Here is an 18,765-nt window from a genome sequence, read left to right as displayed (position 1 = left end):
ACACTGCCTTATCAGTGTCCTCTGGACCTTGACCCCGTTACCCTGTTCTCTCTCGTGGGTCGGAGGATCTGAACCCAGCACATTTTTATGCCACTGTTTTGCGGCTTCTGTTTTGTGACTTTGCCCTCCCCGTGTGTTCTATTAAAGCTTCATCACAGCATCTTGCCTCGGTTTAAATAAAAAATAGCTCTATGGCCAAATGCACAATTACCTGCCTATAATGTGTTAATAGCAGCCAGCAATGACTTACAAAACGGCTAATAACTCTGTCAAGTGCAGCATAAATTTACCTGGCCTTGATTTTAATACTCTTGCATTGTTTCAGAATGAGACCATTTCCTGTCTCTGTTCCCGATCCATATGAGCGCCACTACTATATGGTGCTTAGAGGAGCTTCCAGTTTCTCCATTTAGTCGGCGACCCCCTTCTTGTAATTGTCTTCTTTTTCCCCCCAACACCATGGGGTGGTTGGTACAAACTGCCAAGCCATAATGTGGTTGGCTTGCAGCTTAATATGGTGTGGGAAGCTTCCCCTTACAGCTTACCATTATCGGAGCAGCGCACAAAAAAGGTCACCATCTGGAATAGGAGGACCTCTGGGATGGTGCCAACAGGGCAGATAGCAAGATGGTCAACTGGTCCAGAAAGTGGATCTCCTTAGTGCAGTGTTTCCCAACCGTGGGAACTTGAAGAGGTGTGGACTTCAACTCCCAGAATTCCTCAGCCAGCCATGCTGGCTGGAGCATTCTGGGAGTTGAAGTCTGCACATCTTAAAGTGGCCAAGCTTGAGAAACACTGGTCTATACAGTCCACCTTCTCTTAAGCTATCAGAGGAGAGAGATACAGATGTTACATTAGGTCTTGACCCCACGTATGCAGTTTTACGTGACTTCCAACACCACCATATTTGGGGAGGGATTTCTCGCAGTTTATACCCTGTAGGGTATTTTATGTGGTGCCTTCTCCCTCCAGATGCCTATTCTACTAGGCAGACATCCCCTCTCTGCCCACACTGGAGGCTCTGAGTCCGTATGCCAAGACCCTGCCTCTGCCATTTTTTTGCTGCCCTGCTCTTCCCTGTCCTCTCCCCCACCCCCACCCCGCCATCCCCTTGAGCAACCTGCACTGCACTGGGTTCCCCAGCCTGAATCCGTGGAGGGTCTGACTTACTTCCCAAGACTGCTCCCTGTTCCGTTTTCTGCAGAAGAAAAGGCGGAGGAGGTGAAGTCTTCGGTTTGTAGGAATGCAAAAAGAAAGGTGCTGCATCGGGGACTTTCAATACTAACCCACAGGAAGAGAAGCTTGAGCTCTTAATACCGTTTCCAGGGAAGAATTTCCCAGCTCAGTTAGATCTCAGATCATCATGCAGTTGAAAATGTATGAGTATTGTAGATGCCAGCAGGTTTCAGCCATGCATTCCAAGGGCTACAAAAAGGGGCAGGGGGGCACATGTTGCCCACCCCTGATTTAATGCATCATTCTGTGTGCCAAAGCAGCCCACTGAGTACTGCTGGCTGGCTGGGGAATTCTGGCAGTTGAAGTCCACACATCTTCAAGTTGCCAAGGTTGAGAAACACTGGCAATAGAGAAACTCACCATCATGGAAGTGGCTATTCCCAGCCATCCCCTTTCCCCAACTGGTGTTGACATTTAGCAACATCTTGGCCAGTTCCACAGTTGTGTACTACAAGAAGTAAAATTGCTTTTTGTCAGTGCCTAAGCAGCTGCCAATAAAGGTATAAAAATAAAGAGGGACGCGGTGGCGCTGTGGGTTAAACCGCTGAGCTGCTGAGCTTGCCGATTGGAAGGTCGGCTGTTCAAATCCACGTGACGGGGTGACCTCCCGTTGCTAGTCCCAGCTCCTGCCAACCTAGCAGTTCGAAAACATGCAAATGTGAGTAGATTAATAGGTACCGCTTCGGCGAGCAGGTAACGACGTTCCGTGTAGTCATGCTGGCCACATGACCACGGAAGTGTCTACAGACAAACGCCGGCTCTTTGGCTTTGAAACAGAGATGAGCACCGCCCCCTAGAGTCGGACATGACTGGACTTAATGTCAAGGGAAACCTTTACCTTTACCTAAGCAGCTGCCAATAAAGGTAACTGGATGTCCCCAATTTCTATGACAGCCTACTGCCTCTCTGTCTGTCTCTAGATTAATGCATATCCCTTTAAAGACACTGGAATAAAATGAACGATGAGGCAGTCACAGCCACTGACTCGGTTTCTCCCCTTCAGCCCTCCTATGGGGCCTGCTTTGGCAGCTAAGCCTCCACCTTTTCCCCTGTGTCAGGAGCTGGAGGATGAATGATGTACCAAGGTTGGTTGGGCAGGGGAGATGGGTCAGGAGAGGTTATGACTGTCTCACAATCCCCTTACTGGGTACTTTAGAAGACATGTAAATGAATTTGCTCTGGGTCTGGCCAACCCTCTGTCCCAGTGTTTCTCAACCTCAGCAACTTTAAGCTGTGTGGACTTCAATTCCTAGAATTCCCCAGCCAGCCATTTCCTGGAGGAGGGAAAATGCCTCTTTTCTTCAAAAAGAAGAGGGAAGAAAACCTGTGGACCTACATGTCATCCAGTGTGACATCAGTACCTGGGAGGGTTCTAATGTGGATCACAACATAATTTATCTATAAGCACCTTGAAAACAATGAAGTGATTTTCAGAAGTCAGTGTGGATTTGTCAAGAACAAGTCTTGACAGATTACCCTCCTTTCATTTTTTTGATTTACTACCTCCCTGAGTAGATAGTGGGGATGTTGTGAACATAATATATCATGACTTCAGCAAAGCATTTGACAAAGTACCCCATGACATTCTTGGCGAGATAGTTAAGTGGGGTTTGAGTGGCATGGCAATTATGTAGAGCTGTAACTCTGTAAAACTCATATGTACTCAAAAGAATGCTCATCAGTGGTCCCTCATTACATGTGGGAAGAATCCATTGGAGATACCGAAGGAGTGCCACAAGGTTCATTTCTAGGACCAGTCGTCTTCAACATTTTCATTTGTGACTTGGATAAAGGGGATGGAGGGAATGCTTATCAAATTTCCTGGAACAAGGAAGATATTAAGGATACACAACCCACTACTTTAGGGTTGTGGAAGCATTTAAATTCAAACTGAGCAGAAAGCTGCACAAATACCTGGAAGGAGAGGAATGTCTTTGCCTTGAACCAAAAATATGGGTGCTGGACAAGCCTTCCTGGGGTGGACATTCTACCAATAAGGACCCACAACTGAAAAGGCCTGTCCTTGCAGCTGCTTCAGTTTACTGGGCTGGGCACGCTGTAGATAGCGTCTAAGGATGACCAAAGAATCAAAGCAGAGAGTAATGGGGAGCCCTCCCTTGAGATAAATCTTCTCTTTTAAAGAAATAACCACGTGACTTCACTAAATGGGTAAGGTGGGCCCTGTGAGGTCTAGGACTCCAACCCCTTTCTTTCAGGGGCATACTTCTGGCAGAGTGCTTGGCTTCAGAGCTGCACTGTGTCATGAGAGAGCAGCAATGGCACTTTTGTCGTATTTGGGGACGGTGGTGATGGGAAGGGGTGACTTCCAAGCCTTCTCTCCCTGCAGCATTTCTCTTGTTTTCTTTACGACATTTGTCCAATCTGTGTCTGACAGCTGTCAGGGGCCAAGAGACAGGATGACTTAATGCCCTTTGCCTTCAAGCAAGGAGAAAACATTTAAATAATTAAATCTTCCATCTCAGAGCAACAGGGCAGTGACAGCATGTCTGTAGAAATTAGGGGGCTGGACTGGCTGGTGAGAAGCCAGGTCAAGAGGCAGCTGGGGGTCAGGTGGAGGCGGTGCGAGGAGGCATCCAAAGCCTGGTTAAAAGAGGTTGCATTTGAGGGAGCCCTTGTAGAAATTAAATTGACAGCAGGTTCACAGAGCTCAGGGTGTTTCCTCCTTGACTTCTAAACTCTGGTGGTTGTTTCCATAAAGGTGCCATTGGGAAGGTAGTCAGATGCAGGGGGTTGATAACAGATGCTGTAATATGGGCTTTTAGACTTCAAAGAGCTTGGTGGAGACAGCCAAAGGCCTTCCCAAGGCCGTGAGGAAAAGCTGGAGTTATTACAGTCTTTCCTCTCGTCTTCCTTCCTGTCTTTCCTAGAGAGAGAGAGATACGTCCCTCTCTCAGGGATAAAAATGGGCTGATTTTTACAACTGACTGTAAGTGGAGTCATGTGTCATTCAGGGGCTGAGTCCCTGTTCTCTCTAGGCCCCAGGTGAGTTCTTGGAGCAAGGGTGCTCAAGCTTGGGTCTCCTTTTTCACCAGAGCCTGCCCTGTTACGATCTGGTTCATACCACACACTGATTCATGACATGGCTGCTACGGTTTTGGGAGCCCAGCTTAGCGTATTGCACAAATGGAAACAGTTGTGGCTGATTCAGTTGTGGCTTGCACAGTTATTCCATGGGGCATCCTTCAAGAAGCCATGGTTCAAGGCGTTTGAGGTGGGAAGCCAGCCTGTTTGCTTTTCCTCTTCCTCGGGATCTCCCGTGCCTCACGCTTGCTCCTTCTGCCTCTCCCTTCTCTGCAGCTGCTACATAGACCAACAGGTGACACGCGTGGCTTGGTTGAACCGTTCCAACATCTTGTACGCCGGCAATGACAAGTGGTCCATTGACCTGCGAGTGCAGCTACTGCATTACAGCCCCTCTGAGTTCAGCATCATGATCAGCCACGTCGATGTGTATGATGAAGGGCTCTACACATGCTCCTTCCAGACCCAGGACAAGCCTCACACCTCGCAGGTGTACCTCATCGTACATGGTATGGGCACAGGGAGAGGAAGGAAGGGGCTGGAGCACCTCCAGGTGGGGCTTTGCGCAAATCAGCTGCGGACCACTCTGATCTCACCGTCTCAACTGTGTTGGGCAGCTGAGCTAGTTCACTCCTGCTCCAGGAGTGATACATGTGAAATTGCAACGGGTGGAAAGTCTTGTTTCTGAATGCCTCCTAGCAATGCTCTCATAAGGTCTTCTCTATGCAAGATGGGATTGGTGGCTTGGCACGCTTGGCAGCTCCTTCTCATAGCAATCACTTAGGTATTTTCTGTACAACCAGAGCAATGTCCATATGGGAAGGGTGTTGTGTTTTCTCTCTCTCTTTTTGGTAGAGCGATAGCGAGGCCACTTTTGTTAGTCTGAGATGAGCAGGAGCCTGAGACATGGCATTCTTGGCATGCTCCTGAGCATCGGCCAGAGGAACCCTGATTAACTCCGATAAGTTCTCGAGATTTCAAAGCTATCAGACGCAGAGAGGGTGTCAGATTTGCTTCAAACTGCTTTTGAGAGATCGGGGAATGGAAACAGTGGTAGTGTGGAAGTGCCGTGACTCCAAAATCTGGAAATATTGCGCGCAGATAAGACTTTTATGGTGCAATTGCCCTGCTTCATTTCATGGGATTTTATTGTCGAGGGCAGAGAGAAACTACATTCTCTCTCCTATGTAACTGTCCTGCTCTTTCACCATTCCTTCTTCCGTTATTTTTTCTTCCAGTAAAAGCAGCCTTTCTCAACCTTTTGGCCCCGGAGGAACCCTTGAAATATTTTTTAGGCCTCAGGGAACCCCTGCGCATACAGGCTCAAATATAGTCACAAAAGTATTATGTTTGTTTTTCATGGGTAGGCCTGGATATATGCATGAACAGTGCTCTTAAATTAACGGTGAAGAATGAAACTTACCTCTTTCATGTGAAGTTGCCCCAATTTGAAATAATTTTTAAAATAAATTGTGATCTCTCAGGGAACCCCTAGGGACCTCTCACGGAACCTGAGGGTGCCACGGAAGAAAAGAAGATGGGAGGGGGCCCAACCCCACCCACTAGGAACAAGCCTCTTATTCCTTATGACTCCTCTGAAGGACAGGGATCATCAGTAGGAGCAAGACTGAAATTTCCTGTTGTTGTTTTTTAGACACACACACTCTCAAAACAGGTGTCACAAGTTATATTTCAAGTGTAACTTTAGTTCAAAGAGAAAATAAAAAGGGGTTGGGGGAGCTAAAACTTGCAGACCAAAACTGGGCAGTTTGCCACAAAATTGCTGCAATGCAATTTGGGGACACGTTGGAGGTTGGAAAATAGTCAGGGAACAATATAACAACCCAATTGTTGCTCATTGTTGCTGCATATCCCTGCTTGTTTTGATTGGTAGCCCTGGGAGCTGACTATCTAGACCCCCCTCCCTTTCCCACCCCCAAGTTATCCTTATATCTTCCTTATTTGTGCATGTGTATCTTTAAAAGATTCATGAACTGGGTTTTAGCAGGGTTACCCTGAGCTAAGAAGCTCCTATCCCCCCAGCACCATCCATTAAGCAGGCTTTGTTGAAAAGGAAGGGTCGGTCCTTAGTGAAAAAGTGATGCTGTGTCAACCCAGGGTGATGGTGGAGAGAGTGCTTTCAGGACGCGTTTCAGAACATGAGACTTTTTTCAGGACAGAGAAGGCAACTTGTGGTCCTCCCAATTCTGCTCAACTTTGGCTGTCAGCGGCATGGCCCCATGATTGAGCGGGTGCCCTTTGGCAGCATCTGGAAGGCACGTTTTACCAATCCTGCTTGGGAAGACAAGAACTTTAAGATCACCTAAGACAGCTGCAAAAGCTGAGTTGCTTGTGGCCTCTTAGAACCTGGAGCGTACCCCACCCCAGGTCTCCAAAACCTGCTGCTGGAATATAATATTTAATCTAATAAAGGAAATGATGGAATATGTGCCCAAGAACAATCCTGTGAACTGTACTGAATAATCAAATTCGGTTTTTTTCCCGGTTCCACCCTCTGTGGTTCGCTCTGCAGTTCCTGGCATGCAATGCAAAGGTGAGGATGGGGTGCTTGGCCAAGAAAAAAACGGTGTGCCCCTGCTTTAAAGGGCACATAAACCAACCCATGGAAGCATGGCTGCTATTGTTCTTTGGATATGGACATCCCAAGGCTTGATTCACATCACGGGCTAAACTCTCAACCCAGATCAGCAAAACCAGTTGCTGTCTTCCTATATCACGCTGAAGGCCTCCAATCAACTATACCGTGGCTTAACACCATGGCACAGCTCACACGACGGTCCAAATTGGCCAGTTCCAAAGTGGGCTAGCAAAAGGTGTTGTGTGAACCCAGCCAAAGCACGGCTGGCTGGGGAATTCTGGGAGTTGAAGTCCACCCATCTTCAAGTTGCCAAGGTTGAGAAACACTGGTCTAGAAATAACTCTTCCCCATCTGTGAATCTGTTCCCAAAGAAGGGTGTGGGTTGGCCCCAAAGGGCTCCAATCTCTTCTCAGCTGCCAGAACCAGCAAAAATCTTTTCTACTCTCTCTGCCTACCTTTTTCAGTTCCTTCCCTGATTCCCAGGCGCCTCTAGCGTTTCTGCCGTATTGGCAAAAGCCACAACTGCAACGCTCCCCACCCCATAATTATAGCCACACACATCCCTTGCTACAATACGAGCTGATTGGGCCCAGTCTGGAATGAGCAACCTGCGTGTTAAGGAAACAGCTGTTCTTGCTCTGCCATTGCAGACATCGCCCCAGTTTATCCTGCAGACAATGGGGATCGTTAGACCCAGTCTGGGAGGGAGGGGGAATGTATTTTTTAACTGAGGGAGGGGGCCTTCTTCCGCAGGAAGAGGGTAGGGGGCCCGAAGCCTCCAATGCTGAGATTTGCTGAGGAGGCACTCCACAAACGGTGTTTCCAGGATGGGGCTGTGATTGGCAAAATGAAAAGAAAAGCCATTCATGGGGAGAATGCAGTGCTCCTTACCGGCCCCACACCTCGAGGAGAGGGGGGGCTTTGTATTTCCTCTTGGGGGATTTCTATCTGCAGTGGCAGAGGCTGGCCACTAGATGGCGGAACAGTTGGCCGAGGGAGATTTTTTTGACTTCCGTGCATCTCCCAAGTGCAAATATTTAAATTTCCAACAGTAAAATCTCCTTTCGATCAGGCTCAACTGCTGATTACACATAGTTTGCTCGGCAGCATTACAGAAGCCCTTTGCCATTGCTTGCTTAGCAGTATTTTTTTTTTCAAAGTCCCAGTCTAATGTACAACCATGGCATTTCCTGGTGGTCTCCCATCCAAGCCCGCTTACCATTTGGGGGATCAGCCAAGGCCGGCTGGCTACTGTTTCTATCCTGGAGCAAATGGCAATCATATCTAATCACAGGACAAATAAAAGAGGAACAATAGAGGAAGTCCATACCTCCACCTGAATTTGACCTCCAGCTGAATTTAAAATCCAACCTTCTTCATCCTCTATAAGGTCATTTTGGTGCAGCTCCAGGGTTTTGATCTGTATGTGTGTGTGTGTGCAGGGGGCAGCTTTGGGCAACTGTATTGAAGAGACTCCCCCCCCCTCCAAATATCTAATTGTAGTTATAGTTTAGGAGTTCCTGCAGTTTTCTTGGCAGCATTTTTGGAAGTGGTTTGCCCTGGCCTTCTTCTTCCTAGGGCTGAGAGAAAAGGAGTAGTCCAGAGTCACCCAGCTGGATTTGTGCCTAAAGCGAGACTAGAACTCACAGCCTCCCAGCTTCCAATCCAGTGTCTTTAACCATTACCCCAATCCAGTTCTCTAAATATTTGCTGACCTCCAATGGCTCTTTACTTGTTCTCTTCTTTTGAACCCAGAGTGCCCCACTGCATAGAGAGGGAAGCTGATCGTATTTCTTCTTAGTCTTGGCAGGATTCCTACACATCACCTGGGTTCAGCCAAGATGCTAAATCCTGAACTGAGGTTAACAAAGCAAGATTGCTACACTCACATACCATGCAGTGCCCAATCATTTGGAATATGGCTCCTAACCCTCATTGAATTTGAGGCCATGCAACACATTAAACCAGTGTTTTTCAACATGAAGGTGTGTGGACTTCAACTCCCAGAATTCCCCAGCCAGCATGGAATTCTGGGATTTGAAGTCCACACATCTTCAAGTGGCCAAAGTAGAAGAACACTGCATTCAACCCTCCACTCTGATTAACCAATCACAATTTGCTGTATTCATCTAAGAAGTTATGCCCCCCCTTCAATAAACTATATTAGCGCTTAATGCAATTACCCCTTTTTCAAAACATGCTAAGCACAGAGTGCACTGTGAATTTTAACCCAGCCTACCATGTTGTGAGAAGGCACATGAGCAAGGAGAAGCAGCAGAAGATTCTGGGTAGGCTGACCTATTTCCTTGAGACAAAAACGGGACATTGGGATGAAAAAACGGGGCAGGGCTGGGTGATGGGCTGGATCGGCAGGCAGGAACTTCTCTGGTTTTCTCGGGCTGGGAATCTTCGGATTCCTTCATTTGCGAGAGGCAAGGCTGGGCTGGAGAGTCTAGTAAACGGTTGTCCCCGACAAGCCATTCCTCCTCTGGCTGTGCTTTTACGTTCTTTCCTTCCTGCCATTTCGAGGCAGGAGCCAATCGGCTCGCCCTTTGATCACTGCCTATCAGCCGATCCTGTTTCTTTCTTTTTAGGTTTCCCACCGGGTTGAGCTCTGTGGCTTTTTTCCCGCCGTTTCTGCTGAGCTCCCCCTCCTTCCACTCAAAGTCAGACTGCATTCTGACCGGTTCATGGGAACTTTCAAATATTTAAGTAAGGTTTTTAAGAAAATGGGACAAAATTAACATTTATATTAAAACAACAGGACAGTCTGCAAATGTTAAAAAAAAAGGGACTGTCCCATTCAAAATGGGATGTATGGTCAGCCTAATTCTGGGAGATTGCAGAGAGCACCTGGTTGGGGTGCAGCACGGCAGGTGCCTTCTGATGCCAACCCTTTGGCATCACTCCTGCAGATAAGGTAACTTGAAAGAAGAGCCTATTGTCTCACAGTGAAGTGAGATAGCCAATTAACAAGGCAAAGACCAGCCTTTCAGACTTCCCTCTTATTCATCTAGATTAGAAATAGTGACTCCAAAGGATCAGCCTCTCAGAGCGCTGATTAATCGTTTCAATTGGGAAGAAGGTTCATGTTACAGTATAAGAACCCCAGCAAGTACACTGCTTTTGAATGGGAAACCTATATACATACATACATACATACATTCGTACATTCATACATACATACATACATATCCATCCAGAGTCCCTCCAGTGGGAGGAGATGGGCAGTGACAAATTTGATAGTTAGATAGATAGATAGATAGATAGATAGATAGATAGATAGATAGATAGATAGATAGGCAACATACGGCAGCAAAAATCTGGTCTGTTTTCATGTGCTTTTTGTGAGCAAAGGGGAGGATGTTTCTTATTATAGTTCTGAGGAATTAAGGCAAGGGAATCCATTAGAAAATTGTATTTCATATGGAACTCCAGCCTACTCTTGATACCAAGGTGTGGGGGAGGAATTTTTCACTGCAATTTGGGAAGCACAATACCCCAGTTCACTGCTGCAGCAAGTCAAATGATAATTAAAGAGCACCAATTTTAGTGTGTTCATAGAGAGGACAGGGCCTCCTAGTGGTGGGAGTCCAGAACTCCTGCTGTACTCGCTGTCTGTTAGCCCTGCAAGGTCGTCCAGACAAGAAGCACAGCAATGAATCCTAGCTCTATCTTTATTGTTACGTTACATTAACCCAGTGTTTTTCAACCTCGGCAACTTGAAGCTGTGTGGACTTCAACTCCCACAATTCCCTAGCCAGCTATGCTCCCCAGCCAGCTATGTTCCCAAGAAGGGGAATTCTGGGAGTTGAAGTCCACACAGCTTCAAGTTGCTGAGGTTGAGAGACACTACATTAACAGAATCTTGCAATACTGAAAGTTATTTCTCCCCTCCTTACCTTTTACTCTCCAGAAAACTAGGGGGGGTCCCTTCTGAAATGCTTCCTCCTCCCTCCCTCCTCCTGTGGGCTGAGATACCTTTTGCCTGACAGTCGTCTAGTCTGCAGATCCTTCCTCCTGTCTCCCAAGATCATTCCCACGTACCTCTCTCTTTTAAACTCCACAGTTCCAGCTCGGATCGTGAATATTTCCTCAGCTGTGACGGTGAATGAAGGAAGCAATGTGAATTTGCTCTGCCTAGCTGTGGGGAAACCAGAACCAACAGTAATTTGGCGACAGCTGAAAGGTGAGGAAAACTGGAGGAGGTGCTGCTCTCCATTGCAAGCAACTAATTGCCAGCATGAATGGGAACAGATGAGTCAGGGAGCTCTTTTTAAACAGAGCTGTGTTCACACAACATGCCAAACTTGGTTAAACTTAAATGAATCTATTTTCTGCGTTTGCACAATATCCTAAATCATGCACTAATCAAATGGACTGAGTTCGTGTGATGACTAACCGCCAGTATCTAACCAAGATTAAAATAAACCAAGTTTAGTATTTGTATGAATACAGCTGCTCATTTTAAACTGTCCAGATTGAGCACTCTAGACAAAACTTGGGTGTTTGCACAGATGTGGTGTCCACTGGGTCCCAAAGCACCTTTTTTAAAAAAAGAACTTTATTAATTTTCAGAGTATAGTTAAAATACAAAATATAGAATATAGAAGAGATAAGAGTACAGAACTAAAGAAAAAAGAAAAACCATAAAAGTGCAAAACAGACAGAAAACAGAAACAGAAAGTGACTTCCAACCTTCTCCAATACAGGTATGAATGCATTTTATAATCTCTTACCATTAGTTGGTCCCAAAGCATCTTTTAAGCAGGTGGAATTTGGTCGCTGGTGCAGAAATCTGCATTTCTTTGCCCTGATCTCATCCCTTGTTCCCCTATTTAAATAAATAAATAAATAAATGAAATTCCTAGTTTTAAGGCTGCCAAAATCAGTTTGAAAAGGTGTGGGCAGTATGTATGAAATCCCAGATACTGAAGGAAGTAGAGAGCTGGGCTGAACAGACAGACATTACTGACAGGGAGTGAGATATCAAATGTCACATATATCAACCGTCCTCCCATCCCCTATAATGAGCAGGGGACAATACTATTTATTTATTCATATACATATACATACACGTATACATTTATTGCCTGGTTTATTCCTGCCGCAGAAAGCAGTGTTTCATTAGTGCAGAATTTTGCTTCGTTCATAAAGCAGCACAGCTGCAGCAAAGCGATGCTGCTGAAGATTTGAACTGGAGTTTTGACATTTTGCATGAAATGTTGTGAATGGAAGAGAACAAGCAGAGGCTTCGAGTGATTACATCCTATTAGGAACCCTGCACTTCTGACTCACCAGAAGATGGAGCCATATTGGAGAGCTTTTGTTCCTAATAGTGGGTTGAGTTAGAGGCAATTGACTGTTTGGTTTATTGCATACACCAAGAATGTAATACATACGCAATCTTAAAACTGGTCAGGCAGTAGCGTCACCTATTCCAACTTCACCCCTTGCAGAATATGGCAATTGCCAGACAGTTATGTGACCCCCACTCGTCATCATCAAAACTACAAGTCAGTTTCCTGCAAAAAGTCTGTAAGGCAGTGTTTCTCAACCTTGGCAACTTTAAGATGCCTGGCTGAGGAATTCTGGGAGTTGAAGTCCACCCATCCTAAAGTTGCCAAGGTTGAGAAACACTGCTATACGGGGTTTCCAGTCAACCATAAATGTAGATATGGTCCCAACTCATGCTTTCTGTATAACTTGCTGAAACAGTGACTGAATTCCAACAACTCACCATACCCCCAACGGCTGTTTCTATCTAGGCCAGTATGTTGCATGAGCCTAAAGACTGTGCAGAGTTTCTCTGTACATTCACTCCCCCTCACTTCCCACTCAGGCCACCCCCACCTCTGCCTGCTCCTTGGGGCCCTGCGTGGGGCAGCCCCTGCATGGAGGAGGCCTTGGTAACCGTGTTGTGTCATATGTGTTTTCTTGTGTGTAAGTCTGTTTGTGTCTGTCTCCCTGCTGCTGGCCCTGACCCCCTTCCTGCTTCCCCACTGCTCCCTCCCCACAGATGGATTCACCAGTGAAGGAGAGTATCTGGAGATCACAGAGATCAACCGACAACAAGCTGGGGAGTACGAGTGCATCACGGCCAACGGTGTCTCAACCCCGGACAGCAAACACGTCCTCATCACAGTCAATTGTGAGAGCGACTTTTCATTTCCCCTCTGCTTGCCTGTTTTTAGCTTCAGTTGCATCTGAAATTCCTGGGCCTGCGTAGGGTGGCTTCAACAGGAAGCCAACGATAGGTTGGGGATCTTGGCTTAAGGGTCAGCCTCAGGCTTGGTTTTGAGAAGACATGGCTGGGTTCACACCTCATGGCCTCACCAGCTCATCTACGAACCTAGCAGCTGCCTTTTCACCATGTGTTTATGTTGATCGGTTAACCTCGTTAGGTTGGGAGGGGGTGCTTAGGTCTGAACCCAGAACATTTGGTTTGTTGATGGGTCGATGCATTGTGCAAACATAGGAAACAGGTTTGTTCAGGAATCAGGTGAAGCAAGTTGTGCTAATGCAGCCAGAAAGATCTTTCAGGCATTTTATCAATTGTTTCCACTCTTCCAAGCACTCTCCAGATACCTCCAAGATATGAGAAAGCTTTTCTCACCCTTTGGAAATAATTGTGGCTGCTCTGAAGCTTGGATTCCCCAAATATACTATAGCTTTTCTGGCATTGCCCCTAGACAAACGTAAGGGTACTTAGAAAATGGCTACCTGTCTTTTCCAAGGATTGTGTTTCTATCTTCACTGACTTCAGGTCAAGGTGGGAGGTATTAGTTCAGAGGGGCAAGCTATCTCATAGGACAGGGTTTCTCAATCTGAGCAACTTTAAGACGTGAGGACTTCCATTGAAGTCCATACATCTTCAAGTTGCTGAGATTGAGAACACCGCCAGAGGAGGAGAACTCCCACAGAGAATGTCCCCTCCCATGCTCCCTTCTGCCAATCCTCTCATTAAGTGGGGATCTCCAGGAGATGCTCTTTCCTTGTATTTATTGGGTGGGCAGAAATTACTTGACTTCTCCTCTTCCCTTCTCCTACCGGTAGCTTTTTCTTGCCAATTCACAAGGGGTCTCCTGTCCTTTCCCCGTCCCCTAAATAAACTCCATCCTTTTTTTTTTATGACCGGCAATGTGAGAGACAGTGAACCTGCAATAAGGAGAAAAAGGACAGGTTTAGTTTTCTTCTTCCCTTCTTGGCATCAACTGGAGCACAGAGGATTATGGGAGAAGCAGTTCTGCAAAGCAATTCTATTTTGAGGTCAGAAGGGTCACTGAACCCGAATGGGACAAGCCGGAGGTCCTTCTCTGGCTCTTTCAGAGCTTTCCTTAGGGTCCCTCTGGAGGTCCTTTCAGCCCTCCGTTGAAGGGCTGCAGGAGACGGCCTGCAGAGAGAGGCTGTCGCAGTTGACCCCCTAATCTATATCTCTGTCCATTGCTGTCTTTTCCCAGACCCTCCGATCATCACGGACGTAAAGGACTCCCGTCCCTTGATGGGAAAGACAGCCCTCTTGCGCTGTGAAGCCATGGCTGTGCCGGCTGCTGACTTTCAGTGGTTCAAAGATGACAAACAGTAAGTCGGCCTCCTCCCATCTCCTTCAGTGTCACTCATGAGCAGTAGCAAGGGTGTTCTTCCAATATTTTAGAGCAGACTTTTCCAGATGTCTTCAATTCCTAGAGCTGCCTTTGGATGGAGTGGGTAGAAATTCTGGAATTGAGGTGCTGAGATATCTGGAGGAAACTTAGCTTGGGGAACTCTTGTTTTAGACACAGAGGCCTTAGCCCATTGGTTCTGTTCCTGGAAAGGATGGTGACAGTGGGATCCATGAGGTAGGCAGAGGATGGACTTCCCACTTTCTAGACATGTCCAAATTACAGCTGAGCACAAAGGACTTGGGAAATTCTCCACTAGGAGAATATCTCTACTTCTCAATGGCAGGAGTCCTCTGAGGGGTGACAGAAACATTGCTCCTGGGGAAAAATAAACACGGGTCGAGCTGCCTCCTGATGTCTTCCCGTGGGTTTAACGGAAGCATGAGAAGTCCAGGAACGTGCAGACTTTTAGAGAGAAGACTGAACAACGAAAGGGAGGACGATCATCCATACAACTTGGCTGCCTTAAAAGTAATCAACACCATTCTTCCCTTCCACGAAAGAGATTTTCACAAACATTCTTCTCTCCTTTGCAACAATGTCAAAATCTCATTCTTGCCCCAATCCTGTTGGCCTTTAGGAAGACCCTAACCACCTGGCTGTTCCTTTGGGCACAGGGGCTAGGATGTTACAGAAGCTCATTCCATGAGATGGAGTATATGTTGGCGTGCCCCAACTATGTGTTGGTTGTTGTTTTCTGTGGAGTTTTGTTCTACAGTTGGTCCTTGACTTACGACCATTCATTTATCAACCGTTCAATGTTACCGCACTGAAAAAAGTGATGTACGACTGGTCCTCACACTTACGGCCATTGCAGCATCCCCACGGTCACATGATCAAAATTCCGGCGCTTGGCAACTGGCATGTATTTATGATGGTTGCAGCATCTTGGGGTCATGTGATCGCCATTTGGACCTTCCCAGCTGGTTTCCGACAAGCAAAGTTAAGGGATGAAGCCAAATTCACTTAATGACCACATGATTCACTTAACAACTGTGGTGATTCATTAAGGTTGTAAAATCGGGAGTGACTCACCTAACAACCGCCTCACTTAGCGATGGAAGTTCCAGTCCCAATTGTGGTCATAAGTCAAGGGCTACCTGTATTGCATTTTTGCTTTTATTGTTTTATGCTGCCTGGAGTTGCATTTTTGCAAGTTGGGCGGCCGTATAAATCCAATACATTCATACATAAATACATACGTACATACTCACTCTTTCCTCAGATTGAAGGAGAACTCTCTAAAAATGCAAGAGAATTTTGCATTTTTGCACTAATTCAAACAAAGAGTCGATAGCTACCTGTTGAAGATACTTCAATCTGGATTACAGGGGAAGCAGTCCTTCAGGTCATCTGGCCTCCAGCCCTCCAGGGTTTTAAAACTTAATCTCAGTGTGTTCTGAATTGGGCCCAGAGACCAGCTGGAAATCCATGCAGTTAGCAAAGTGCTGGCATAGGAGATGGTCAAATAATCTAGTATAATAGATGGGAAAATAGTCTGGCGTAGCAGACAGACAGCTGACGGTGAGGGATCTTTCCGTGCGGTCCAGCTGCGTGTCTCATTAGTTAAACAACATCCCATGCTTCCCCCTTCTAAATTGCAGTCTTATTAAACAATCTTGTGGCACCTAGTCATGATTGTTTAATGTAAATTAATTTGTGATCCACCAAGCAGAACATGATGCATCAGTCATGTGCGGTACCCTATCCCTTGGGCAGGGGGGTAGTGTGCATGGGTGAGGTGATAAATCTCCTGGCTTGGCTGCCTGCCTGGGATTGCAATGCAAAGGACTTGTCGAGTGCCTGGCAAGCCCCAAACAATGACTGTTGGGTTCTGCTCAGCTTAGAGGGGGAGGAAAAGCGGCTGCCACAAGTGGTATCGCTCTATCGCTTGTTCTGTAGCTCATTTGTCTGAACATTCTGGTTGTTCCCATGCGTTATTTCCATAATCCTGACAGCAGCTGTGGGAAAAGGGGCAACATTAGCATTCACACAGCAGCTTTCCCCAAATGAGTCTCCTTCCACCATCCTTAGCTAGTTTAGCAAGGTTCTGGAGAAGAGGACATCGTAGGCCAACAAACCTGGAAGGACCTGTGAAGGCCATAACATCCTGAAGTTGCATTTAGTTCACAAGCAAGTGGTTCTTAATTTGGTGGGGCAAAGAGTCAAACTTTCTATTGTGCATGGGATTCATGATGCCTCTAAAAGCAATAGGGGTTGGAAGAGAGGCTGGACTTGAATCAGAGTAGTAATGTTGAGGGAAAGAGAGTTTACTCCTTTTCTGTGTGTTTTCCCCAATCTAAATAACCTTCCTACCCAGTAACATGAAAAACACTAAATCAGTATTTTTCAACCTTAGCAACTTTAAGAGGTGTGGACTTCAACTCCCAGAATTCCCCAGCCAGCAAGGGGAATGTGTTTGAAAAACACTGGTTTAAATCATGGAACCTGGAGGGCATCTTTGAAGAGAAGAATTGAAGACTGAATTGAGGCAAAGAAAGTGTGGATTTCTTTGGTTTTGGGAAGTTCAAATGAGATTAGATTTGAACAAGAGGCTTCCACAGTCTTATTTCACTCCTTGCAGTTGTCTTCCACTGTTCTGGCTTCAATCCCCTGGCTGATTGTCCATGTGGATATCAGACTTACACATCTCTCTTAGTTAGGGGATTGCACCTGCTTCTCCAGCTTACTTGCCAGATCATGACCTGGAAATTTCCCCTGAACATTTAAACCTTCACCTAAGTTTTTGACTTTGAGCTGAAACAGCTGGAAGCTTGATTGATTGACTGATTGATTGATTATGTGCCACTAAGCCATTTTAGATTCCTAGCAACCATGCAGATAGGTTTTCTCCAGGACGATCTGTCCCCAATCTGCTCTTTCAAGTCTCCCAATGGTGCACCCATCGCCACTGGAACTGAGTCCCTCCCTCTTGCTGCTGATCATCCTCTTCTTCTCTTTCCTTCCACCTTTCCCAGCATTACAGCCTTTTCCAGAGAGCTGGGTCTTCCCAAAATGTGTCCGAAGTTGGATCATTTGAGCCTGGTCATTTGTATGTTGAGTGAGAACTCTTGATTGATGATCCATCGGTTTTTTTCTTCACTGTCCACAGTATACATAGGAGTCCTCCCCAACACGAATATTCAAAGGTGTGAATACTCTTCCTATCCTGCTTCTGTAAAGTCCAACTAGTTGGAAGCTTAGCTTGCCCATAGTAAGGGTAAAGGTTTCCCTTGACATTAAGTCCAGTTGTGTCCGACTCTAGGGGGCGGTGCTCATCTCCGTTTCAAAGCCGAAGAGCCAGCATTTGTCCGTAGACACTTCCGTGGTCATGTGGCCGGCATGACTACACAGAACACCGTTACCTTCCCGCCGAAGCAGTACCTATTCATCTACTCACATTTGCATGTTTTCGAACTGCTAGGTTGGCAGGAGCTGGGACTAGCAACAGGAGCTCACCCAGTCATGCAGATTCGAACCGCCGACCTTCCGATCGGCAAGCTCAGCAGCTCAGTGGTTAATATTGGCAAGATATGGCTTGCCCGTATCTTAAACCATATTCTTATCACTCACCTGCTCAGCTTCTCAAGGGCCTCTGGAAGATCACTTGCTAAGCAGGAGGTGGGGAGGGAGGGAAACAGGTGGTAGAAGGGCAAGTACAGGTGTAATCTCATGGTTACAGGCTGGCAATGCCCGCCTTCAGTGGGTGCACCGTTGCACAATGTCCCCACATTGGGGAAGTTTACATTTGTGAGCATCCTAGACCAAGCTAAATACAAAAACGCTGGGGAATTCCTGGAAGCTTGGGAGTCAGACACATCAGCCATCAACACACAGAGATAAACCACTTCTATACACCATTCAAAAGAGACAATAAGAAAGTTAAGAAGGAAGTAAACAGACAAGAACACATCCTCTCCAGCAACCAACACCCAGATAAGCAGGGATTGACACCAGACAAACAATCAAGCAGAAAACAATACCCTAATCAAGGAATTACCAAGGAGACAACCAACACTGGCAGGACAAGCTACTGTATATAGGCATGGAGCAAACCCCACACTCCCTTGCACTGATGGTGTTATCTAGTGGGGCAATGAAACATCCAGAAGCAAACAGCCAGGCTCAGAGAGCACTAAGGACTCCGCAGTTCAGCCCTGAACTACAGATATTCTTTTCTCTAAGTTTACACTTGTTTGACAGTACCATAGCAAAGAGTATATCTAA

General features: G+C 46.4%; 1 protein-coding gene across 2 annotated transcripts in view; it reads left to right on the top strand.

Moving 5' to 3' along the window:
* IGLON5 (IgLON family member 5) overlaps positions 1-18,765 on the top strand; it is a 91,763-nt gene that overhangs the window by 66,442 nt on the left and 6,556 nt on the right. For both annotated transcript variants that reach the window (XM_063312214.1, XM_063312213.1), the window contains exons 3-6: positions 4,555-4,787; positions 10,947-11,066; positions 12,897-13,028; positions 14,338-14,458. In XM_063312214.1, coding sequence (XP_063168284.1) covers positions 4,555-4,787; positions 10,947-11,066; positions 12,897-13,028; positions 14,338-14,458 — 606 coding nt within the window. The remainder of the gene's footprint in view (positions 1-4,554; positions 4,788-10,946; positions 11,067-12,896; positions 13,029-14,337; positions 14,459-18,765) is intronic.

This window comes from Candoia aspera, chromosome 10 (assembly GCF_035149785.1).
Source record: "Candoia aspera isolate rCanAsp1 chromosome 10, rCanAsp1.hap2, whole genome shotgun sequence".
Taxonomy (NCBI): Eukaryota; Metazoa; Chordata; class Lepidosauria; order Squamata; family Boidae; genus Candoia; species Candoia aspera.
The sequence above is the reverse complement of the archived record's forward strand: the minus strand, read 5'-3'. Positions and strand labels throughout refer to the sequence as shown.